The following is an 18,325-nucleotide window of genomic DNA, read 5'->3' on the forward strand; positions in this document are numbered from 1 at the left end:
CATATAGGGATGGGCTAATCATGGAGGGAGGCAGAGGTCGAGATATCAGCAAGGACACTCAGCTCCACATCTTGCACAGCTGATAAGTTCGTGGAGATGAGGGACACTGGAAAGGACTGTTTTGGAGGAGATGTCTCCTGGGCACACTCTTTTCTCAGCAACATTTTCTACTTCTTGCTTTGTTTCTGTTTATTTTTGTTTATATTTGTTTGTTTTGGTTTGGTTTTTTGAGACAAGGTTTCTCTGTGTATACCTGGTTGGCCTGGAACTCAATTTGTAGACCAGGCTGGTCTCAAACTCGCAGAGATTTGCCTGCCCCTGCCTCCAAAGTGCTGGGATTAAAGGCATGCACCTTAACCCACTGCCTGGCTTAAGTTTCTGCTTTTTTTTTTCTTTTTAAGCCTTCTGGGGTGAATGACTCTTTTTTTAAGACTTTTATTTATTTTTACTTTATGAATATTAGTGTTTGCCTGCATGTATGTGAGTGCACTACATACATACAGTGCCCATGGAGGCCAGAAGAGGACATCAGATCGCCTGAAATTGTAATAACAGACCTTTGTTGTTTGCTTGTTTTAATAGTAGGCATCTTAATGACTCTGGTTTGTTCCCCAAGGTTCACCTGCTAGAAGCTTTGTGCCCAGAACAGTAGTGTTGTGTAGACAAATTTCTAAATAGTCTTATTAAATAGAAACACAGAGCCAGATACAGGGGTGAACGCTATAGAGATCAGAGAAATAGGAATAGACACCAGCTAACCTTAGCTCACCATGCCACCGTAGCTTTCTAAGAGAACCAGCTTCTTCCTGTCTAACCTGTGCCTCTATTGCTTTCCTGTTCTCCTTCTCACTGGCTCTTAGCCCAGCTACCTCACTTCCTCATCACTTCCTGTTTGTACAGACCTCCAGGTCTCTATGGTTGGTACTGGGATTAAAGGTGTGTGTCACCATGCTTGGCTGTGTCCTTGAACACACAGAGACTCTGCCTGCCTGGTGTGTGATCAGATTAAGGGTGTGTGCTACCACCACCTGACTTCTATTTAGGGCTGGCTATGACCTCTGATCTTCAGGCAAATTTTATTTATTAACATACAAATAAAATACCACCACATTTCAGCACAAATAAAATATCACCACAGTGTTGGGATGGAAGAAGCCTTAAAAAGTGGGTTCTGAAGCCGAGTGGTGGTGGTGCACACCTTTAATCCCAGCACACAGGAGGCAGAGCCAGGTGGATCCCTATGAGTTTGGGGCCAGCCTGGTCTACAGAGCGAGATCCAAGATAGCTAGGGCAACCCAGAGAAACCCTTTCTCAAACAAACAAACAAACAAAACAGGATTGCTGTCGTTCTTCAGACCATGGCTAGCTCCTGTGGGAGAAGCTGTGATAAAGAAAAGGAGCACGGGTGCCCCATCTCCCCCATTTTCTGGCTTCCTGCCTCACCAGCCACAGCTGCTCCCGCTGTGGTCCTTCCCCCCGCCCCCAGTCATGACGCAGCAAGGAGCCCTGGGCAGTGCTGGACCCATATTGTTTGCAGTTTCAGCCTCCAAAACCATAGGCTACACATAGTGTCAAGCTCCTGGGAGTTTGTTGCAACAGCAGAAAGCTAACTAATACAGATGTGAAGAGTCTGTGAGCCACGCATGTGGAGGTGTTGAGTTCACCAAAGGAACTCTGGGGAGGAGTGTGGGCTGAAACTAGACAGGGAAGGCTGTTCGTGAATTAATAGTGGCTGGTGGTGTGAGCGTCCATAAGACTGCTGAGGGAGAGAGCCAAATCAAAGTGACAGGGGCTAAAGGCAGAGCCCAGAGGAGCCTTGGGAAGCACTGGCCACATGGAAGGAAAAAAAAGCTGGAGCTTGCAGTGCCCAAGCAGCTGGTAGAGAAGGCTAAAGGAGGAAGCAGCTATTGAGTCACGTGACTAAGGGCTTGATTGACATGAAGGGGGCCAAGTAGTGCCCAGGACCTGGGCACCAGTGCTGTCTGTCACCAGTGACCAAAGCCAGAGCAATGGACAGAAAGACACAGCAAAGCAAGTAGAGGAAAGAGAAGAGGAGGGATTAGGGACGACCCAAGAGCGGAAGGTGATGGGAGGAAGGCGGTGGAGAGAGGACTTCACAGGGGGCCAGTGCTTCTGCCCCTGGCTGCGTTACCATGGCATACCCCACACTCCACACTTCCCAGGAGGTCAGGCCCACTTCTTTGTCCCTCCTATTCCACTGAGTGAGCACCCTCTGCCTTCGAGGTCTTCAGCCTGTCACCACACTGCATGTGCCCCTGAAGCCTCCATCCATCACCACACTGCATGTGCCCCTGAAGCCTCCATCCATCACCACACTGCATGTTATCTGGAGCCTCCATCCATCACCACACTGCATGTTCTCTGGAGCCTCCATCCATCAGCACATTACATGCTCTCTGAAGCTCCATCCATCACCACACTGCATGTTCTCTGGAGCCTCCATCCATCACCACACTGCATGTTCTCTGAAGCCTCCATCCATCACCACACTGCATGTTCCCTGAAGCCTCCATCCATCACCAATCACATTGGGCAGCTCCAAGGCACCTGCTAGAGCTGCTGTAGCCACAAAAATCTCCAGCTCACATTTCCTCCTGGACAGTGACTTGCATTCTTAAATATTACCTCTGATTCATTCACGGTCACATTCTCCCATCATTAGAGGACTATCAGCACACCTTTGGTACCTTTTGATTTGCTTCTCGGCATCTTTTCCTCAAAATATACCCATCAATCGACATGTTATCCACTTCAAATACTCACAGCCATTGCATCAGACCAGTTAAGTCTTTGTGTCCATGATGAACAGTGGTTCATATTATTAGGATATTCTTCATAAGACATCCAGGCCATGGTGACAAGAGTTTGCATGTGTACATGTGTGCATGCCTGTGTGTGCTGGTGCTTATGTGCCATGGGTGTATGATATGTATGTACTCATGTATATGTTCATAGGTTAACCCATGGGTGTGTACACCCTCACCATGTGCACATTGTTTGCATGAATGTAAATGGGCACATGTACACCTTACAATGTGTACATGTGTTTGTACTATTCATGTGTGTGGATATATGTGAGTCTCTGCCATGTGTGCATGGGTGAGCATGTAGATGTAGGTATGTGTATATACTCCATGTGTGTGCATATAGAGTTTCAGGTGTCACCAGGCTTGTCTTAGAATAAGTGGCAGTCTTGGTACCTTTTCCCAACACTGCTTGCTGTGGATTGCAGCCACTGGGAAGCCTGGCCCCTCCGGTGGACACCAAAGTCACAGAGAAGGAGAAGAAGCCACCAACAGCCACCACCAAGGGGAGAGGGAAAGGAAAAGGCAAGAAGAAAGGCAAAGTGAAAGAGGAGGTGGAAGAAGAAACGGACCCCCGGAAGATCGAGCTGCTGAACTGGGTGTGTGGAGAGTCCTTGCTCACGTGTCTTGAGACTGCAAAGACCAGAGCTGGCATTGCCCTAGTTCTCCAGGGAAGGGACACTCTAGTCTCCTTTGCGTCATCCCCACCAGGATGGAGGACTGACAGGCTGATGCCAATATTTCAGTGGCAATAGTGTGTTCACCACTGTTTCATAAGTAGGAGTGGTTGTCATTATGCCATGCACTTGACACTGTAGAGGCCCTATCTGCCTGTCTCAGCAGCAGGGAGACCCAGAAACATCATGCAAGGGGCTCCAGCCTCCCAAGCTGGGTAGCTACTGCTACTCACCCATCACCCCTCTCCATGCTACCACCAGCTCTATCTTAAAAAGGGTTTTGTTGTGTGGACTGTAAATATGTGGTCAGGTTCCCTTATTCTTCTGTACCAGGTGCCTGCATGCCTGCCAAGCAGAGCGAGTAATGACCAGGACTTCCTTTCAGAGTGGTACCTTTGTTCCATAATTAGGAGTGTGTGACCACTCACCCACACAGCACCCCAGTGGCCTGTGACATGCCCACATGGTCCTACCACCATCAAAAGATGTTCCCCAGCCAAGGAAACAGCAGAGAGAAACTGAATAGGGCAACGTTGGGATAGTTGTCTTCAACTCATTAAAAAATTTAGATTTATTTATTTTTATTATTTTATGTGTATGGGTGTTTTGCCTGTGTGTATGTATTGCATCACCTACTTGCCTAGTGCCTACAGAGGTTGGAAGAAGGCATTGGATCCCTTGAGGCTAGCATTGGCAAACAGGTTGTAAACTGCCATGTAAGTGCTGGGAATTGAACCTGGGTCCTCTTCAAGAGCAGTAAGTGAGTGCTCTTAGCTTTTGAGCCAACTCTCCAGCCCTCTTCAGCTCATTTTAAAAACATAAAATCACTTACAGACTTTGACAGAGCATGTGGGGACCTGGCTGAGCAGAAAGGAGAGAAGGTTAAGGCATGTTCATTCAAAGGAAACAACCCTGGGAACCACAGGCCAGGTGCAGCCATTAGTACAGCTCTTGGCTGGCATATGTGAGACCATGGGCTCAATGCCCAGCACCAGGTTAACAAACAGAATACAGCTCAGAACATCCCAGAACTTTCCATGGTGTGTCCTAATGTCCCCTGCCTGGAGTCTCCAGGGAGGCAATTCATGGTCTCCCTTCTGGATTTCGTGCAGGTGAATGCCTTGGAACAAGCCATGCTGGATGCTCTCGTCTTAGATCGGGTTGACTTTGTGAAGCTCCTGATAGAAAACGGGGTGAACATGCAACACTTCCTCACCATCCCGAGGCTGGAGGAGCTTTACAACACCGTGAGCATCCCAGGGAGAAGGCTGGAGGAAGCGAGCTGGCCCTCAGAATACTCCTGTCCCTGACACATATTATGCAACAACAACAACAAAAAAAAGTGCTCAGTTGAGTTTAGACTCACTGGGGCAGCCTCAGCTGGAAGGCCAGAGTGCCGTGGGGGGCAGCTAATTCTCACTTGCTCCTGGCCAGTCTGTGTTGATATTCTCAGCAACTGTGCCATGCCAGCCAGTCCCTCCAGCTAGAGTAGACAGTACAGTGGGGCTCACATCTTCATAAAGCCATCTCTGTGGTGAAAATGTGTACGTGATGGTCCCAACCCACTGAACATCATGACACAGATCACCATCATAGCATCAGGCATTCCCTGGGGGTATGGGCTTACCCAGAGCTGCAGCTCATGTGGAAAATGAGGAAAAGACTGTGGATCACTAGCCCAGGGAAAGGATTCAGATTCAGTGTCTCGTGACGACTCGTGCGTTACTTGTGCAACAGAGAAAAGTCTAAAAATGACCAGATGAACCCCTGCAAGTCTGCATTTACATCCTATGCTTGTGAAGCAAGAGGCCCTCCTGTCCTAAGGCTGCAGCAGACTGAACCAGGGTTAGTAGTCAACTGTTGCTTGGGAAAACAAATTTTAACAGGTAGGAGCTGTGCTGTGTCAGAGCAGGAAGTGTCTGGATGAAATCTGCTCTGCCTACACTAGTACAATTCAAGTTTTGGAAACTTATGTCTTCTTCCGGCATTCTAAGACGTGGTGTAAAACATGCAGATGTTCAACACTGCAAGAACACTGAAACTATCCAAAGCATTTCACACACATGTGAATGTGGTGACCACAGCCAGGTGTCTTAGAAAATAAACGAGTCAGTAGTACATTACGGACCCCAGAATTCAGTGGGGCAGAATTTTGCTCAAGAGTTGAAGAACCAACCATACTAATTGTGGCTGACTGCTTCCCTTTCAGAGACTGGGCCCGCCAAACACCCTTCATCTGCTGGTGAGGGATGTAAAGAAGGTGAGTCCATCGGCCCTGTACCTGCTAGCATCCGTCGCTAAAGCAGTTCGGAGAACAATCTTCTGTTTGTGACATGTGTTACCTTTTTATTTGAAACAGGGAACATTATTTGAGACGTAGGGAACAATGACTTCCTCTGTCCATAGCAAGAGTTTATTTATTACTTTAAAAAGAGAAGAATAAAGGGAGAGGCTGTAAGTGCTTGGAACTGGAGTTTGGATTTCTAGCATCCAGTAGATGCTAGGTGAGGTCCCGTGAGAGGACTCAGCAGGTAAAGGTGCTTGCTGACAAGTTTGAGTACCTGAGTTTGATCTCTGGGACTCATACAGTAGAAGAAGAGAAGTGACTTCTACAGGTTTCCCTCTGACCTCCACAGGTGCACTGTGGCACACACACACACTATCTATCTATATCTATCTATCTATCTATCTATCTATCTATCTATCTATCTATCTATCTATCTATCTATCTATCTATCTATCTATAATTGTTTTTAAAAAGATCTAAGCTGGATGGTCATGGTGCCCCCACCCCCGTGCCTGCCAGAGGTAGAGACAGAGCATCCGTGAAGTAAGCTGGCAAGCTCCAGGTTCATTTTAGCCTCTACTTCAATACACAAGGTAGAGAGAAGCTGAGAAAGACACCAGACTTGTCAACTGCAGGTCTCCACAGGCATGCACACACATGCATGCATGTGTACCCACACATACAAACACAAATACACACATGCATGCATGCCAAACAAACAAACATAAATACAAAAAGCAAAACTAAAACTTGAAGTAGCGGGGAGGTAGAATTAAGCTTTGTCACAGCCCAGGAACACACTGATGCTGCGGGATTATAGTGTAGCACCAACATGACTTCACAAGTACCAACAGGAGGCTCCTCAGGAGGTCTGTGTGTCCTGGGTATTGCATCAGAGGTTCTCAGCCTTTGCAGTTCCCTCATTTCTAAGGGGAACTGCTCTCCTTATTCTCCAGGGCTCCCCACTATGGACAGCCTGTGCTCCTGTGGGGTCTTGCTCACTCGGTCCTACCCTGGGATCTCTTATGTCTTGCATCACAAGTTAGAGATGACATCAGGTTCTCATAGGAGCAATCTATCTCTCTAGAATGAGAGAGCAGGGCTTTTGGTCAGAGTCCTGGATGGCCTGGTCATATTTTGAGCAATATTCAGTTCTAAGAATATGAGAATATGATTTCTACAGAGCAGAATAGAATCAGTGAATCTGGGAGCTGAGGACCTCAGAGACCCTCTGGTCCAGAGCCTTGTTACACACACAAGAACTCTGCTTCCTCCCTCAAGACCCAGGAGGGAGAAAGATTAGGAAGTGTAAACTTTCAAAGTGAGAGCTGTCCAAGTTCAAGCCCAGCCATTTCCCAGTTGAATGACTTCAATAATCTCCCACCTCCCACTTGATTCCGTTCATAATCATCACCCCCAAATTGTTCCATGGCTGCAACCTGAAGTTCAAGCTTGTTCGAATACACATAAATTCCCAGTGGGCCTGGCCCATGCCCGTGACCCCTACTCCCTCCCATCATGTTCCACCATGCTCTACACCAACCCACTTGAACATGGGGAGCCCTGGGAGACTGTATTCTGTCTGGGCCACACCTCCTCACACCCACAGCACTTGCTCTTTCTCTTTTTACCCATCATCCCTGCTCCACTGCTCCCATGTCATCGTCTCCTGGAAGCCTACCCAGGCATCTCAGACACTCCTGTGAGTTCCACATGATGCTGCACGCTGCTCTTCAGAGCTTCATCCCTCCCCCTCCCCCAGCATCCAGCTCCTTGTTCCCAATAAGGAACCTTTGGGCTGGGCTGTAGCTCAACAGCAGAATGCATACCTACCATGTATGAAACCCTGAGCTCAACATGGTTGATGATCATAATAGAATCTGAAGAAATACAGATTTCATGAGCAAAGGATTCAGCCAGTGTAGCTAGTCTGCTTATAAAAACGACATTCAATAGATCCCAGTGTACCAAATCATTTCAGCTATTACAATACCAATTGACACAATGGTGTGTCAGCCTGTCTAGAACGTGGATGTGTGGCACAATGCAGGGGATGCTCTCTTCAGGCCATTTCTTCTCACCACCGGGACTCTGTCCCAGCAGACCCTCTTCCACACTGATAAGATTCAGTCCCTTTGGCAGCTGTCATACCAGACAGCTGCTGATTGTGTTTTTACTGAAGATCCAGTGTCCCCCAGAGTCACTGAGTCCCATTTAAGCTTTTGCCAGAGAGGCTCCAGTCCTGAAAAATATGCTGGCCTCCTACAGATTCCCATGGGCGACCCACTTCCCTAATGAAACTTGGCCCCTCCCTGAGGCTAGCTTCCCCTCTCCAAGGGGCTATCAAGGGTATGTGTCATACAAATAAATCTGCTTATAGTTCTCCAGCACCACACAGCTCCCTCCATCTCCACATACCAGCCACAAACCATTCTCTCTGGCCATGGGTGTGCCATAGACTCTGTGGTGACTGGGTGTCTAACTCTTTCTTCTCAGTGGAAGAGCTTATGCCAATTTTTGGAATATGGTTTAACCTGCCATCCCTGCACATCATATGGTAGCAGACTGAACGTGGTTGTTATAGTAACAGCCAAGTTGCTACCGGGGTGATGACATGTGCCTGACTTGTGGGAGGAGGATGTCCTCACAGCGAACTTCTTTTTTTACAGAGCAACCTTCCACCAGATTATCACATCAGCCTCATCGACATAGGGTTGGTGCTAGAGTATCTCATGGGAGGCGCCTACCGCTGCAACTACACCCGTAAAAGTTTCCGGACTCTCTACAACAACTTGTTTGGCCCTAAGAGGGTAGAGATCAGCAGACACGCAGTGTCCTGTGTCTCCCAGAATGGCATGTGGTTCCTTGACGTGCTTCCCGATAAGTTTACCTGTGCAGAACCCAGTTCTTCACGCCATGTGTCCCAGAGTCCACCCACGCCACCTCTGCCCTCATCCCCCGTGTGAGGCCTCCCAGCTCCATGTGCAGCCACTCATCACCTCTTAAAACTGGCTCAGTGAGGGCAATCTGTCGAGCATGTCTGCCTCCCTCTTTCCCCACAATAGCCTTCCTCCTGGTCCCATGTTTACTCTCTCAACCTGTCCTCCCACAGATCCCTGGAGCAGCTGTCGTCTTCTAAAGCATGGGGCATGAAAAACATCTGTTGCCACCCCACCCCAAATCCAGGGCTCCCTGCTGGTCAAACAGTCATAGCCAAACTCACGGTACAGCCAAGGAATCCAAGACAGCTGTGGCAAGCCATCCCCACCCTACCACGATAGATCCTATTCCTCTACCATAATCAAAGTTAATTCCTGACCTGCCATAATGCTTCTTGTTGCTCCAGCCCAGCAAACCCCCAGTCATGTGAACCTCAGCTCTGTGGGAGGTATTCCTCACTCCTACTCCACAATCTCTGCTAGAAGATTTGTTCGGTTCTACTTACAAGGAGGGCTGTGTGTCTGTATGTCTTTCCAAACTGACTTCTGCTGACAGAAGCAGTTCTCGTATGAAAGCATTCCCTCACTTGGATATTGACATTAACTAGTGGTGATACAAAGTATTTGACTTCATTAACACAGTTACCTGAGTCGATTTCTTTCTTTTCCTCCTTCTTCATTATGCAGCCCAAAGCGCTTAAACTTCTGGGAATGGAAGTAAGTACAGCGGGTCTGTAGTAGTTTATGATACTTTGGTCACTCTCTGAAAACTTTTAGATCTAGATTAACACAAAATTGGGCAATGTTTTCCATTAATGAGTCCTCTACACAACTCACCAAAATCTTAGATGAGTTGGATGAATCATAAAAAAGGTTATACCACCTTTAAAAAATTTAAGTGCTAATGGGGGGAGGCTGTGTTTTCCTATGTGTGTGGGTGTGTGCAGGCGAGAGGTTGTCCTCACACGTCTTCCTCAGTTGCTCTCCACTGTGTTTATTGAGGCAGGATCTCTCACTGAACCTGGAGCTTGCTGATTACAACTACTTTATCTAACCAGCTAGGCTTGGGGAAATCTGTCTCTAGTATTACAGGCAAGTATGATGCCTGCCCAGCTTTTATCTGAGTTCTAGGGATCCAAACTCAGTCCTCATACTTCAAAGCCAAGCATTCTATCCATGGAGCCATCTCCCCAGCCTGTTTATCATATTTTAAAAAATGAATTTTCTTTTTTGTTGAGACTTTCATACCTGTGTATAATGTATTTTAATCAATCAAATTCACCCTCATTCACTTCCCTCCAATTCCTCCCATATTCCTGCACTTTTCTTCCCTCCCAATTTCATGGACTGTTTTTTAAAGCCACTGAGTCGTCTGTACTATGTACATGGGTGTAGGACCACCTAATGAAGTGTAGGTAGCCTCTCAGAAGCCTCATCCCTGAAGAAAACTGGCTCTATTTGCCCCCATAGACATCAATGGCCAGTAGCTCCTAGGCTAGGGGTGGGACTTTATAAGCTCCTCCCCCACCCATGCTGGGATTTTGGTTGGCTTGATCTTACACAGGTCTTGTGCAAACAGTTACAGCCACTGTGAGGTCACACAGGCAACATGTCTAGCATGTCTAGCAAGTACTGCTTCACTGCAGATGTCAACCACCTCTGGCTCTTACAATTTTTCTTCCCCTTTTTCTGCAATAATCTCTAAGCCTTGGAGAAAGAGAGAATATGACGTAAATGTCACCCTTAGAGATGAGCACTCCACAATTTCTACTGTAAAAAGGAGCTTCTCTGATAAGGTTTGAAAGATGTACTAATCTATGAGCATAAAAATACCTTAGGGGGGCAGTTTGATATTATGTCCATTTAGCAGATGTATTGGGTTATCTCTGAAGGCTTATGACCTAGCCAGCCATGGGTTTGGGCCCAGTACCAAGCACAAGAAAAAAAAAGGTTCATCTTGTGAAGCTAGCCTTAAATCCAATCAGAAAGTGTTGGTTACTACAATAATATTCATGTTACTATTGAACCAGTGGGCATGTCTTGCCAGACCAGTCATTACTGTAGCTACCAGAATTCCCAGTGGGTAGGATGTGATTAACTCTCTTCCCTGGTAGTGTGTACAGAGCCTTCCAGCTCTGTGAGAGCTAGCCAGTAGGGATGAAGCTTCCAGGTCAGTACCAGCTTGATTTCTCCTTGACTCATGGTCTTTTCAGCAATGGGATCTTGCTATCAAGTTCTGGAAGGTAACCAGAAGCAATGATAACAGTTGTAATGTCTGGTGAGGGTGTCTATGGGATAACAGACACTTTTAAAGATAGAGGCTACCTAACTAATGCTATAAAGTTCGTAAAACCAGTTTCTAAAGAAATCCTAAAGAACAGAAACCCTTAGAGTATGATGTTATTTCTATTATTTAAAAACCATAAAATGCCAAAATATCTCAATACAACTTTGTAATGTCTTAAATAAGAAATTTAGATTTCCTAAGAATACAAATATAATTTAATGTTAGTAAGTCTTTAATATGTTGCCTCACTGTTAAGATAAACAAGGTAAAGATATGACATGATCATTTATCAGTAGATACTAATGAGAAAACTAAAAATTATATAACATTCCTAACATTTTTAAAATTAAAATAAAGTTATTTTCACAGAATAGATTCTGATCATAGTTGCCCTCCATCTCCTCACAGATCCTCCCTACCTCCCAACCCTTCCAACTGCACAATTTTCTTCTCTCTTAAACAGATAAATAAAAACAACAAACAATGATACAGCAAAATAAACTATCCAACAACAAAAAAAGAAACTAGGAAAGAACATGAGAAATGAAGATACACACAGACAGACACACACACACACACACACACACAAGCAAGCAAACAAAATCCATACAACCTCAAAACCAGAAGCCATAATATACAAGTAAAGGCCAATAAGGTTTTAAAAAAATCCCCTAAGATACTAATGAGTTCATTTTGTGCCCATCTACTGCTGGGTACGGGCTGACCTTAACTGTGATTTCTATACCCCTTTCTAATAGTTATCAAGTGGAGATAGCTTCTTGGTTGGGGATGGGGGTTCATGCCTACTGCCCCATCTCAGTGCTGGGATTCTGTGAGGTTTGGCTCTGTGCAGGCCTATGCGCACTGCCACAGTCTCTGTGAGTTCATGTGTGGATCGGTCCTGTTGTATCTGGAAGACACTGTTTCTCTGGATCTTACAATCTTTCTGCCTCCTCTTCTTCAAAGTTCCCTGAGCCCAGAGGGGAGGGATTTGGTGAAAATGTCCCATTTGGAACTGAGAGTTCCAAAAGGAAGCTTCTCTGATGAGGATTGAGAGAGAAACTGATCTATGGGTGTAAAGGAATGTCATTAGAGGTCACTTTATTGCTACGTTTCTTTCGCAAAATGACTGTCAGCAAATAATAAATACTATTTGACATCAGGAAGACCAACTCAAGTGACCTCACCATGGGACAAAAGAATTGACAACACCATTATTAAAAAGCTTTAAAAATTAAGCACCAAGGGGGCAAAAAACCCATAAAAACAACACCAACTAGCCATAAAAATATTCAAATGAGTGGGAGAGATGCTGTAACACAGAATAGTGTTTGCTTTAGTCGAGCATATTTATAAATAAATTACTGTGTTCAACAGCATCCCATTCTGAATGGATTTGGCAAAGAAGGCTTCAATTCAGAATTCACAGCTAAGGCCCGCCTCTGGTTCGATTGTGAGCCCCAACTCTTCTGATATTTCCTTTCTCTGGAGTCCTTCAATTTGGTTGGACCAACCTGGTCTACAAAGTCGTCTAGATGTGCGTTGGTAATTCTCTGGCCCAAGCCTGGTTTTAGTTTATTTTTCATTTCCTCGATGACAGGCACTGAGGATATGAATTCGTCTAGGCTTCCTGTCTGACAGAGTCCAACTTTCTCCTTTCCATTTTCCTAAAAGTGACTTCACTAGACTTTCAAGTTCGCCTTTACAAGACTCCACACAACCTTCTAGCCTCTTCTGCCTGTCCAATAGCTTCAGTGACGCATAGTTTTTATTCTGAGTTTTCTTTTTAATTACATTTTTATTTTACTGTGTGTGTGTGTGTGTGTGTGTGTGTGTGTGTGTTTATTCGTGCGTGCATGCATCACATACCAGTAGAGGTCAGAGGACAACTTGTAGAAGTCTGTTCTCTCCTTCCATCATGGAGGTCCTGGAATTGAATTCTGGCCCTTAGACTTGGCACCAGGAACCTGTTGGGCCACGTTTTGTTGTTGTTGTTGTTGTTGTTGTTGTTGTTTTGTTTTGTTTTGTTTTTTTGAGACAGTCTTTCCCTGAAGCTGGACCTCACTGGTGGGCTACACTGACCAGGCCATCAGACCCCAGGAATCCTCTTGCCTCTGCCTCCCAGTGCTGGGCTTAGAAGCCCTTGCTGCCTCAGCTGGCCTTTTACGTGGCATAGGGATCCAAACTCAGTTCCTCATCTTGCATAGCAAGCCCTTTCCTTTTATTTTGAGGCAGAACCTCACTCAGCTGCCCAGACTTGCCTTTGACGCACTCTGTAGGCCAGGAAGAGCTTGAACTTGCTGACCTCCTGCCTCAGTCTCCGGGTTAGTTGGTTTCACAGGCCTGTGCCACCAGGCCCCGCTTATGCGGTTTCTGTCAGTTCCTAGCTCAGCTCTATCTTGCAAACAAGTATCGCTCTTCTGCTGTGTTGGAAGATGTCCCTGAAGAGACAAACAGTGACTTCACCTTTCCTGTTGTGCTATCTGTAGTTAGTTTATGGGGAGGTTGTTCCATGTTTATTTTGTCTCCTCAGTTAAAAACCTCTGGAGAAAAAAAAACAACAGAGCTGCTAACCCAGCGATAAGTTACTCAAATAGCAGCATTCCTTTTCAGTTCACTTGGTTTTAAGTGATTTGCTTTTCATAATAAACATGTGCGCCTTCCCAAAGGAACCAATGTGCAGAGTGGAGGCCAGAGCCTGGCTCACCAAGGCTCTCAGCTGCTTCTGACGTGGAAGTCTTCCTCTCTCCTTCAGCTCCTGAAGAGCTAATTTGTTGCCAGTTTAGGAAGAGCCATTTTTTTCCCAAAGGGGTATTTCTCTCCTCTCAGGATGATGAACCTCCAGCCAAAGGGAAGAAGAAAAAGAAGAAGAAGAAGGAGGAAGAGATTGACATTGATGTGGACGACCCCGCCGTGAGTCGGTTCCAGTACCCGTTCCATGAGCTCATGGTGTGGGCTGTGCTCATGAAGCGCCAGAAGATGGCTGTCTTCCTGTGGCAGCGTGGGGAGGAGAGCATGGCAAAGGCCTTGGTGGCCTGTAAGCTCTACAAGGCCATGGCCCACGAGTCCTCCGAGAGCGAGCTGGTAGATGACATCTCTCAGGATCTGGACAACAATTCCAAGTGAGTATCTTGAGGGAACCTGAGGCCACGGCTGACTCTTGCCCTGGTGCTCTCCCTGCTGAAGGCATGACCACTGTGCAGACGTCTCCTTTAAGGACCATTGTGGTTGAGGCTTAGTCACAAACTGCCTTGCCCATCACGTCTGTCAGTATTTTCACTGCGGTCCCTCTGGGCTGTTGTTACTGGTTTGGTTTGCAGCTTTCTCATGCAAATCATTGAAGCACTCCTCTATGCAAAAGTAGTGAAATAGATTCCCGTAAAGAAAGCCCCCCGGATGCTGTACACACTTCAGCACATCTATGCACTGGGCTCTGAATGTCAGAAGGCCTTCTGGATTTTTCTTCCCCTGGAGCTGGTGTTGGCTTTTTATCTTCATGCAGATACCTGCAGCAGGCTAGGCTTTCTGTTTAGCTAGGTTCTCCTGGGGCAGGCCTGGCTAAGGAGGGCAGAGTAGTGCCAGGTTTCAATGAGGTTCCTTTTCCCTTTCCCCTACCCGAAGAGGGGGTGCTCCTACATTCGCTGTCGGAACCTGTTTGGGTGGGGCCCTGGATTACATTTGGACTTGGTCATAGCAAGCATTCAGTAATACATGGGTTATAGCTAGAGTTGTGTTTCCTAAGCTCGCCCTGGTTCTGCGGACATGTCTGCTACAGTGAGCAATGATTCTGTGTCTGCCTGCCTGTCCCTGCGGTCCAGGGACAGAAGTCTTCCCTGGGATGGAGTGAGGAAGGGAAGCTGAGTTCCAGCCTGTTCGGCGTTTCATCTGTTGTTAGGAGTGGCCAGCTCTTTCCAAGTTCATCACGTGCCAGACTGGAAATCTGAAGCCCAGGGACGACTTTCTAGCACATGAACTTGAGGCAGACCCAGCCAGGCAGCTGCGCCAGCACCTGACAGCTTTGTCTGGAAGCCTTGTGCTTTTGTTCTGGATTCAGTGATTTCTGAAACAATTAGCTGGCTTCTAAATGTTAGCACCAAAGACTGTAATGTTTTTCTCTTTGGTTGATTTTATTTTATGAGTATGAGTGTTTTGCCTCTGTGTGTGTGTGTGTGTGTGTGTGTGTGTGTGTGTGTGTGTGTGTGTGTGTGATGCCACCAGCATGCCTGGTGTCTGAGGAGGTCAGAAGAGGAGGGGTGTCCAATCCCTGGAGCCGGAGTTACAGGTAGTTGTGAGCCACCATGTGGGTAGTGGGAACTAAACCTGGGTCCTCTGCAGAAGAAAGAAATGAATGCTCTTAGCCATTAAGTCATCTCTCTAACTCCAGAGACTAAGGATTTTTAGGCCAGAGATACGTTCACCTACCTTGGGTGACACAGTCCTGCCTTGCAGAGAGTCCTCCCTTGGTGATGTGCCGCCCTGCAGCCTAGGACCAGGACCAGAAAGTACTGTGCACCGCAGAATCTTCCAGGGACAGGAATGGCCACTCTCTCTCATCTTCCATCTCCATCTTCATAACTGCAACAAAATATGCTATAGGTGGAGAAACAAAACCAGAGGAGAATGATCACTATGTGGCCATATTTTAATCACATCCCACGACAAAAAAAGATGAAGGAACAGGAAGTGGCTGTATCTGTCTTTATAAAATCAGGGTCATGAGGAAAAAAGAACAAACTATGTTCAAAATTCAGCCATGTCACCTTCTGCATGTCCCGACTCCTACGCTGCTGCCATTCGCCATCAGATGACCTGCTCTGGGCCCTGTGACAGCTACGCTCTGTCCCATTGCCCTGGGCATGTTGAATTATCTTGTAACCAACGGCTTGTTGAAGTCTTACACAACCCATGAAAGGCACATAGTTTAGATGTTTGGCTTACGGCAAACACACAGGCATGGCCAGCACCCACATTTAAAATCAGAACCTAACCAACACCCATGAGCCATCCTGGTGCTCTACCGACCCCACTCATTGGTCCCTCCGAAGCAGCCGCTGGTTACTACCGCAACCCCACAGATCCTGCCATTTCAGTCTGCCTCACTGTTCTTTGTACATCCCAAGTAAAAGACTTTGTCTCCTGGGGGTCCCGAGGGACACAGTTAAGCTCTGTTTGGAGGAAGAGCAATCAGTCTCAGTCCCCTCTCTGACCAATCAGAGCTTGCTACTTATTGCTCCCTTCTCTGATGACAGATCTTGAGAACTGAAGAGGACATCAAAGCCACCCTCAATCCTGTGTTCTGTGTCTTGTATAGCTCCCCAGATCGCTATGGACACATATGTTTAACTCACAGCCCCTGTGGTTTCATCGCCGCCGACATCTTTTTCCTCACCCCCGCAGAGATTTTGGGCAGCTTGCTGTGGAGCTGTTAGATCAGTCTTACAAGCACGATGAGCAGGTGGCCATGAAGCTTCTGACCTACGAGCTCAAAAACTGGAGCAACTCAACATGCCTCAAACTGGCTGTGGCGGCCAAGCACCGGGACTTCATCGCTCACACCTGCAGCCAGATGCTGCTGACGGACATGTGGATGGGAAGGCTCCGCATGAGGAAGAACCCCGGCCTGAAGGTGGGTGTGATGCAGTCACTACGCCGGGGTCACACAGATGGGACACTAGGCTGAGCTCCGTACCTGTAGCTTGTTCCCTCTGAAGTGGCCCTTACGGTACAGGAGTTCACTCCCCGCCCCCTTCTGTTACCTCGTCACCCACAGCCTGAAAATGTTCAATGGAAAATTCAAGAAGTAATGAATTCATAAGGTTTTTTTGTTTGTTTGTTTGGAGGGGCAATCAAGGGCCTGTTGTAAACCAGATGAAGACTCTCCGCTGCTGAGGTTTACCCTAATCTCCTTGCTTGAGTTGTAAATTGTATGCTGTTCTGAGTAGCGTGATGAAGTCTCACATGATCCCACTCTACCCAACCCCCAGCCCCAAACATAAGTCATCGGCTTGTCCAGTCTGTCCACAACGTGTGCTGCGCCTACCCATTAGTCACCTAGTAGATATCTCAGTTAGCATATCGACTGTCACAACCCCCCAGTGCTTGTATTCAAGTAATCCTGAAGTTCCTTATCCGTGGCTCGGCTCCACAGAAGAGAGTGGTGATGCTCAGGAGGCAGCGGGTGTGAAATGTATGGCACCTTAGCTTTGCCACTAGGTGGCAATGCCACAGACACCCGGACACCACACAGAGGGCGTGGAGGTCAGTACCCTCTGTGTCAGGCATCCGCTGGTGGTTAAGAGAGGTAAGGGGGACGGACCACTGTGTTCCCCTCTGCAACCCCACACAGCAGACACTCCAACAGTTCTGGCTTCACAGATGAGGAACTCAAAGCTCCGTGATGAAGTTGCCCAGGGTCTGAGCTGGTTGGTATGGGACAGGACAGGACCTGAGCTGAGGTAGTCAGACACTCCGGCCCCCGTGTAGCCAGCATGCTTTGCCTCAGAGCTCTTCATCACAGGATCCAGGTTCAATTCCCAGCACCTCCATAGTGGCTAACAACTATGTGTGACTCCAGTTTCAGGAGAGCCAATGCTCTCTCTGGCCTCCTCAGGCATGACACACACATGGTGCATAGATACACTTGCAAACACAGTATCCATATGCATAAAAACAAATTAATCATTGAAAAAAAAAACGAAGTACAGATCTGCCCTCTGTTTCTACAGTGCTTTGGCTGACAACACCTCTCCCTTACACACGGTTTATGAGAGAATGCGAAACAATGAAAAGGTTTGGAGAGTTCAAAACAGTTAACAAACTCCTAGATTATCTTGAGAAAAGATTTTATTCAGCCAGAAATCCAGCTGTATAATTGTGGTGATATATTGTGTACCCTAATAATATTTGCCTGAAGGTCAGAGGACAGAACAAGCCACTAGATTAAACATAGAGGCCAGGCAATGGTGGCACACACTTTTAATCATAGCACTCAGGAGGCAGAGATCCGTCTGGATCTCTGTGAGTTCGAAGCCACCCTGGACTACACGAGATTGACTCCGTCTAGGAGAGAAACAGAGCCAGGCAGTGGTGGCACACACCTTTAATCCCAGTACTTGGGAGTCACACACCTTTAATCTCAGCACTTGAGAGCTCATGCCTCTGCTTGGGAAGCACACACGCCATTAATCCCAGCACTAGGCTGGGCGGAGAAAGGTATATAAGGTGTGAGAAGACAAGAACTAAAGGCTTTTCAGGCTGAGGAGTTCTAGAATTAAGACATGGCAGTGGCTTGTTCCTTTGTCTCTCTGATC

At 47.0% G+C, this 18,325-nt stretch overlaps 1 protein-coding gene across 2 annotated transcripts in view; it reads left to right on the forward strand.

The window, feature by feature from the left end:
- The window catches only part of Trpm1 (transient receptor potential cation channel subfamily M member 1), a 92,441-nt gene that overhangs the window by 37,812 nt on the left and 36,304 nt on the right, over window positions 1-18,325 (forward strand). For both annotated transcript variants that reach the window (XM_076544225.1, XM_042277506.2), the window contains exons 11-17: window positions 3,254-3,424; window positions 4,615-4,749; window positions 5,712-5,762; window positions 8,459-8,599; window positions 9,416-9,445; window positions 13,845-14,137; window positions 16,413-16,641. In XM_076544225.1, the coding sequence (XP_076400340.1) occupies window positions 3,254-3,424; window positions 4,615-4,749; window positions 5,712-5,762; window positions 8,459-8,599; window positions 9,416-9,445; window positions 13,845-14,137; window positions 16,413-16,641 (1,050 nt within the window). The remainder of the gene's footprint in view (window positions 1-3,253; window positions 3,425-4,614; window positions 4,750-5,711; window positions 5,763-8,458; window positions 8,600-9,415; window positions 9,446-13,844; window positions 14,138-16,412; window positions 16,642-18,325) is intronic.

Source organism: Peromyscus maniculatus, chromosome 1, assembly GCF_049852395.1.
Source record: "Peromyscus maniculatus bairdii isolate BWxNUB_F1_BW_parent chromosome 1, HU_Pman_BW_mat_3.1, whole genome shotgun sequence".
NCBI lineage: Eukaryota > Metazoa > Chordata > Mammalia > Rodentia > Cricetidae > Peromyscus > Peromyscus maniculatus.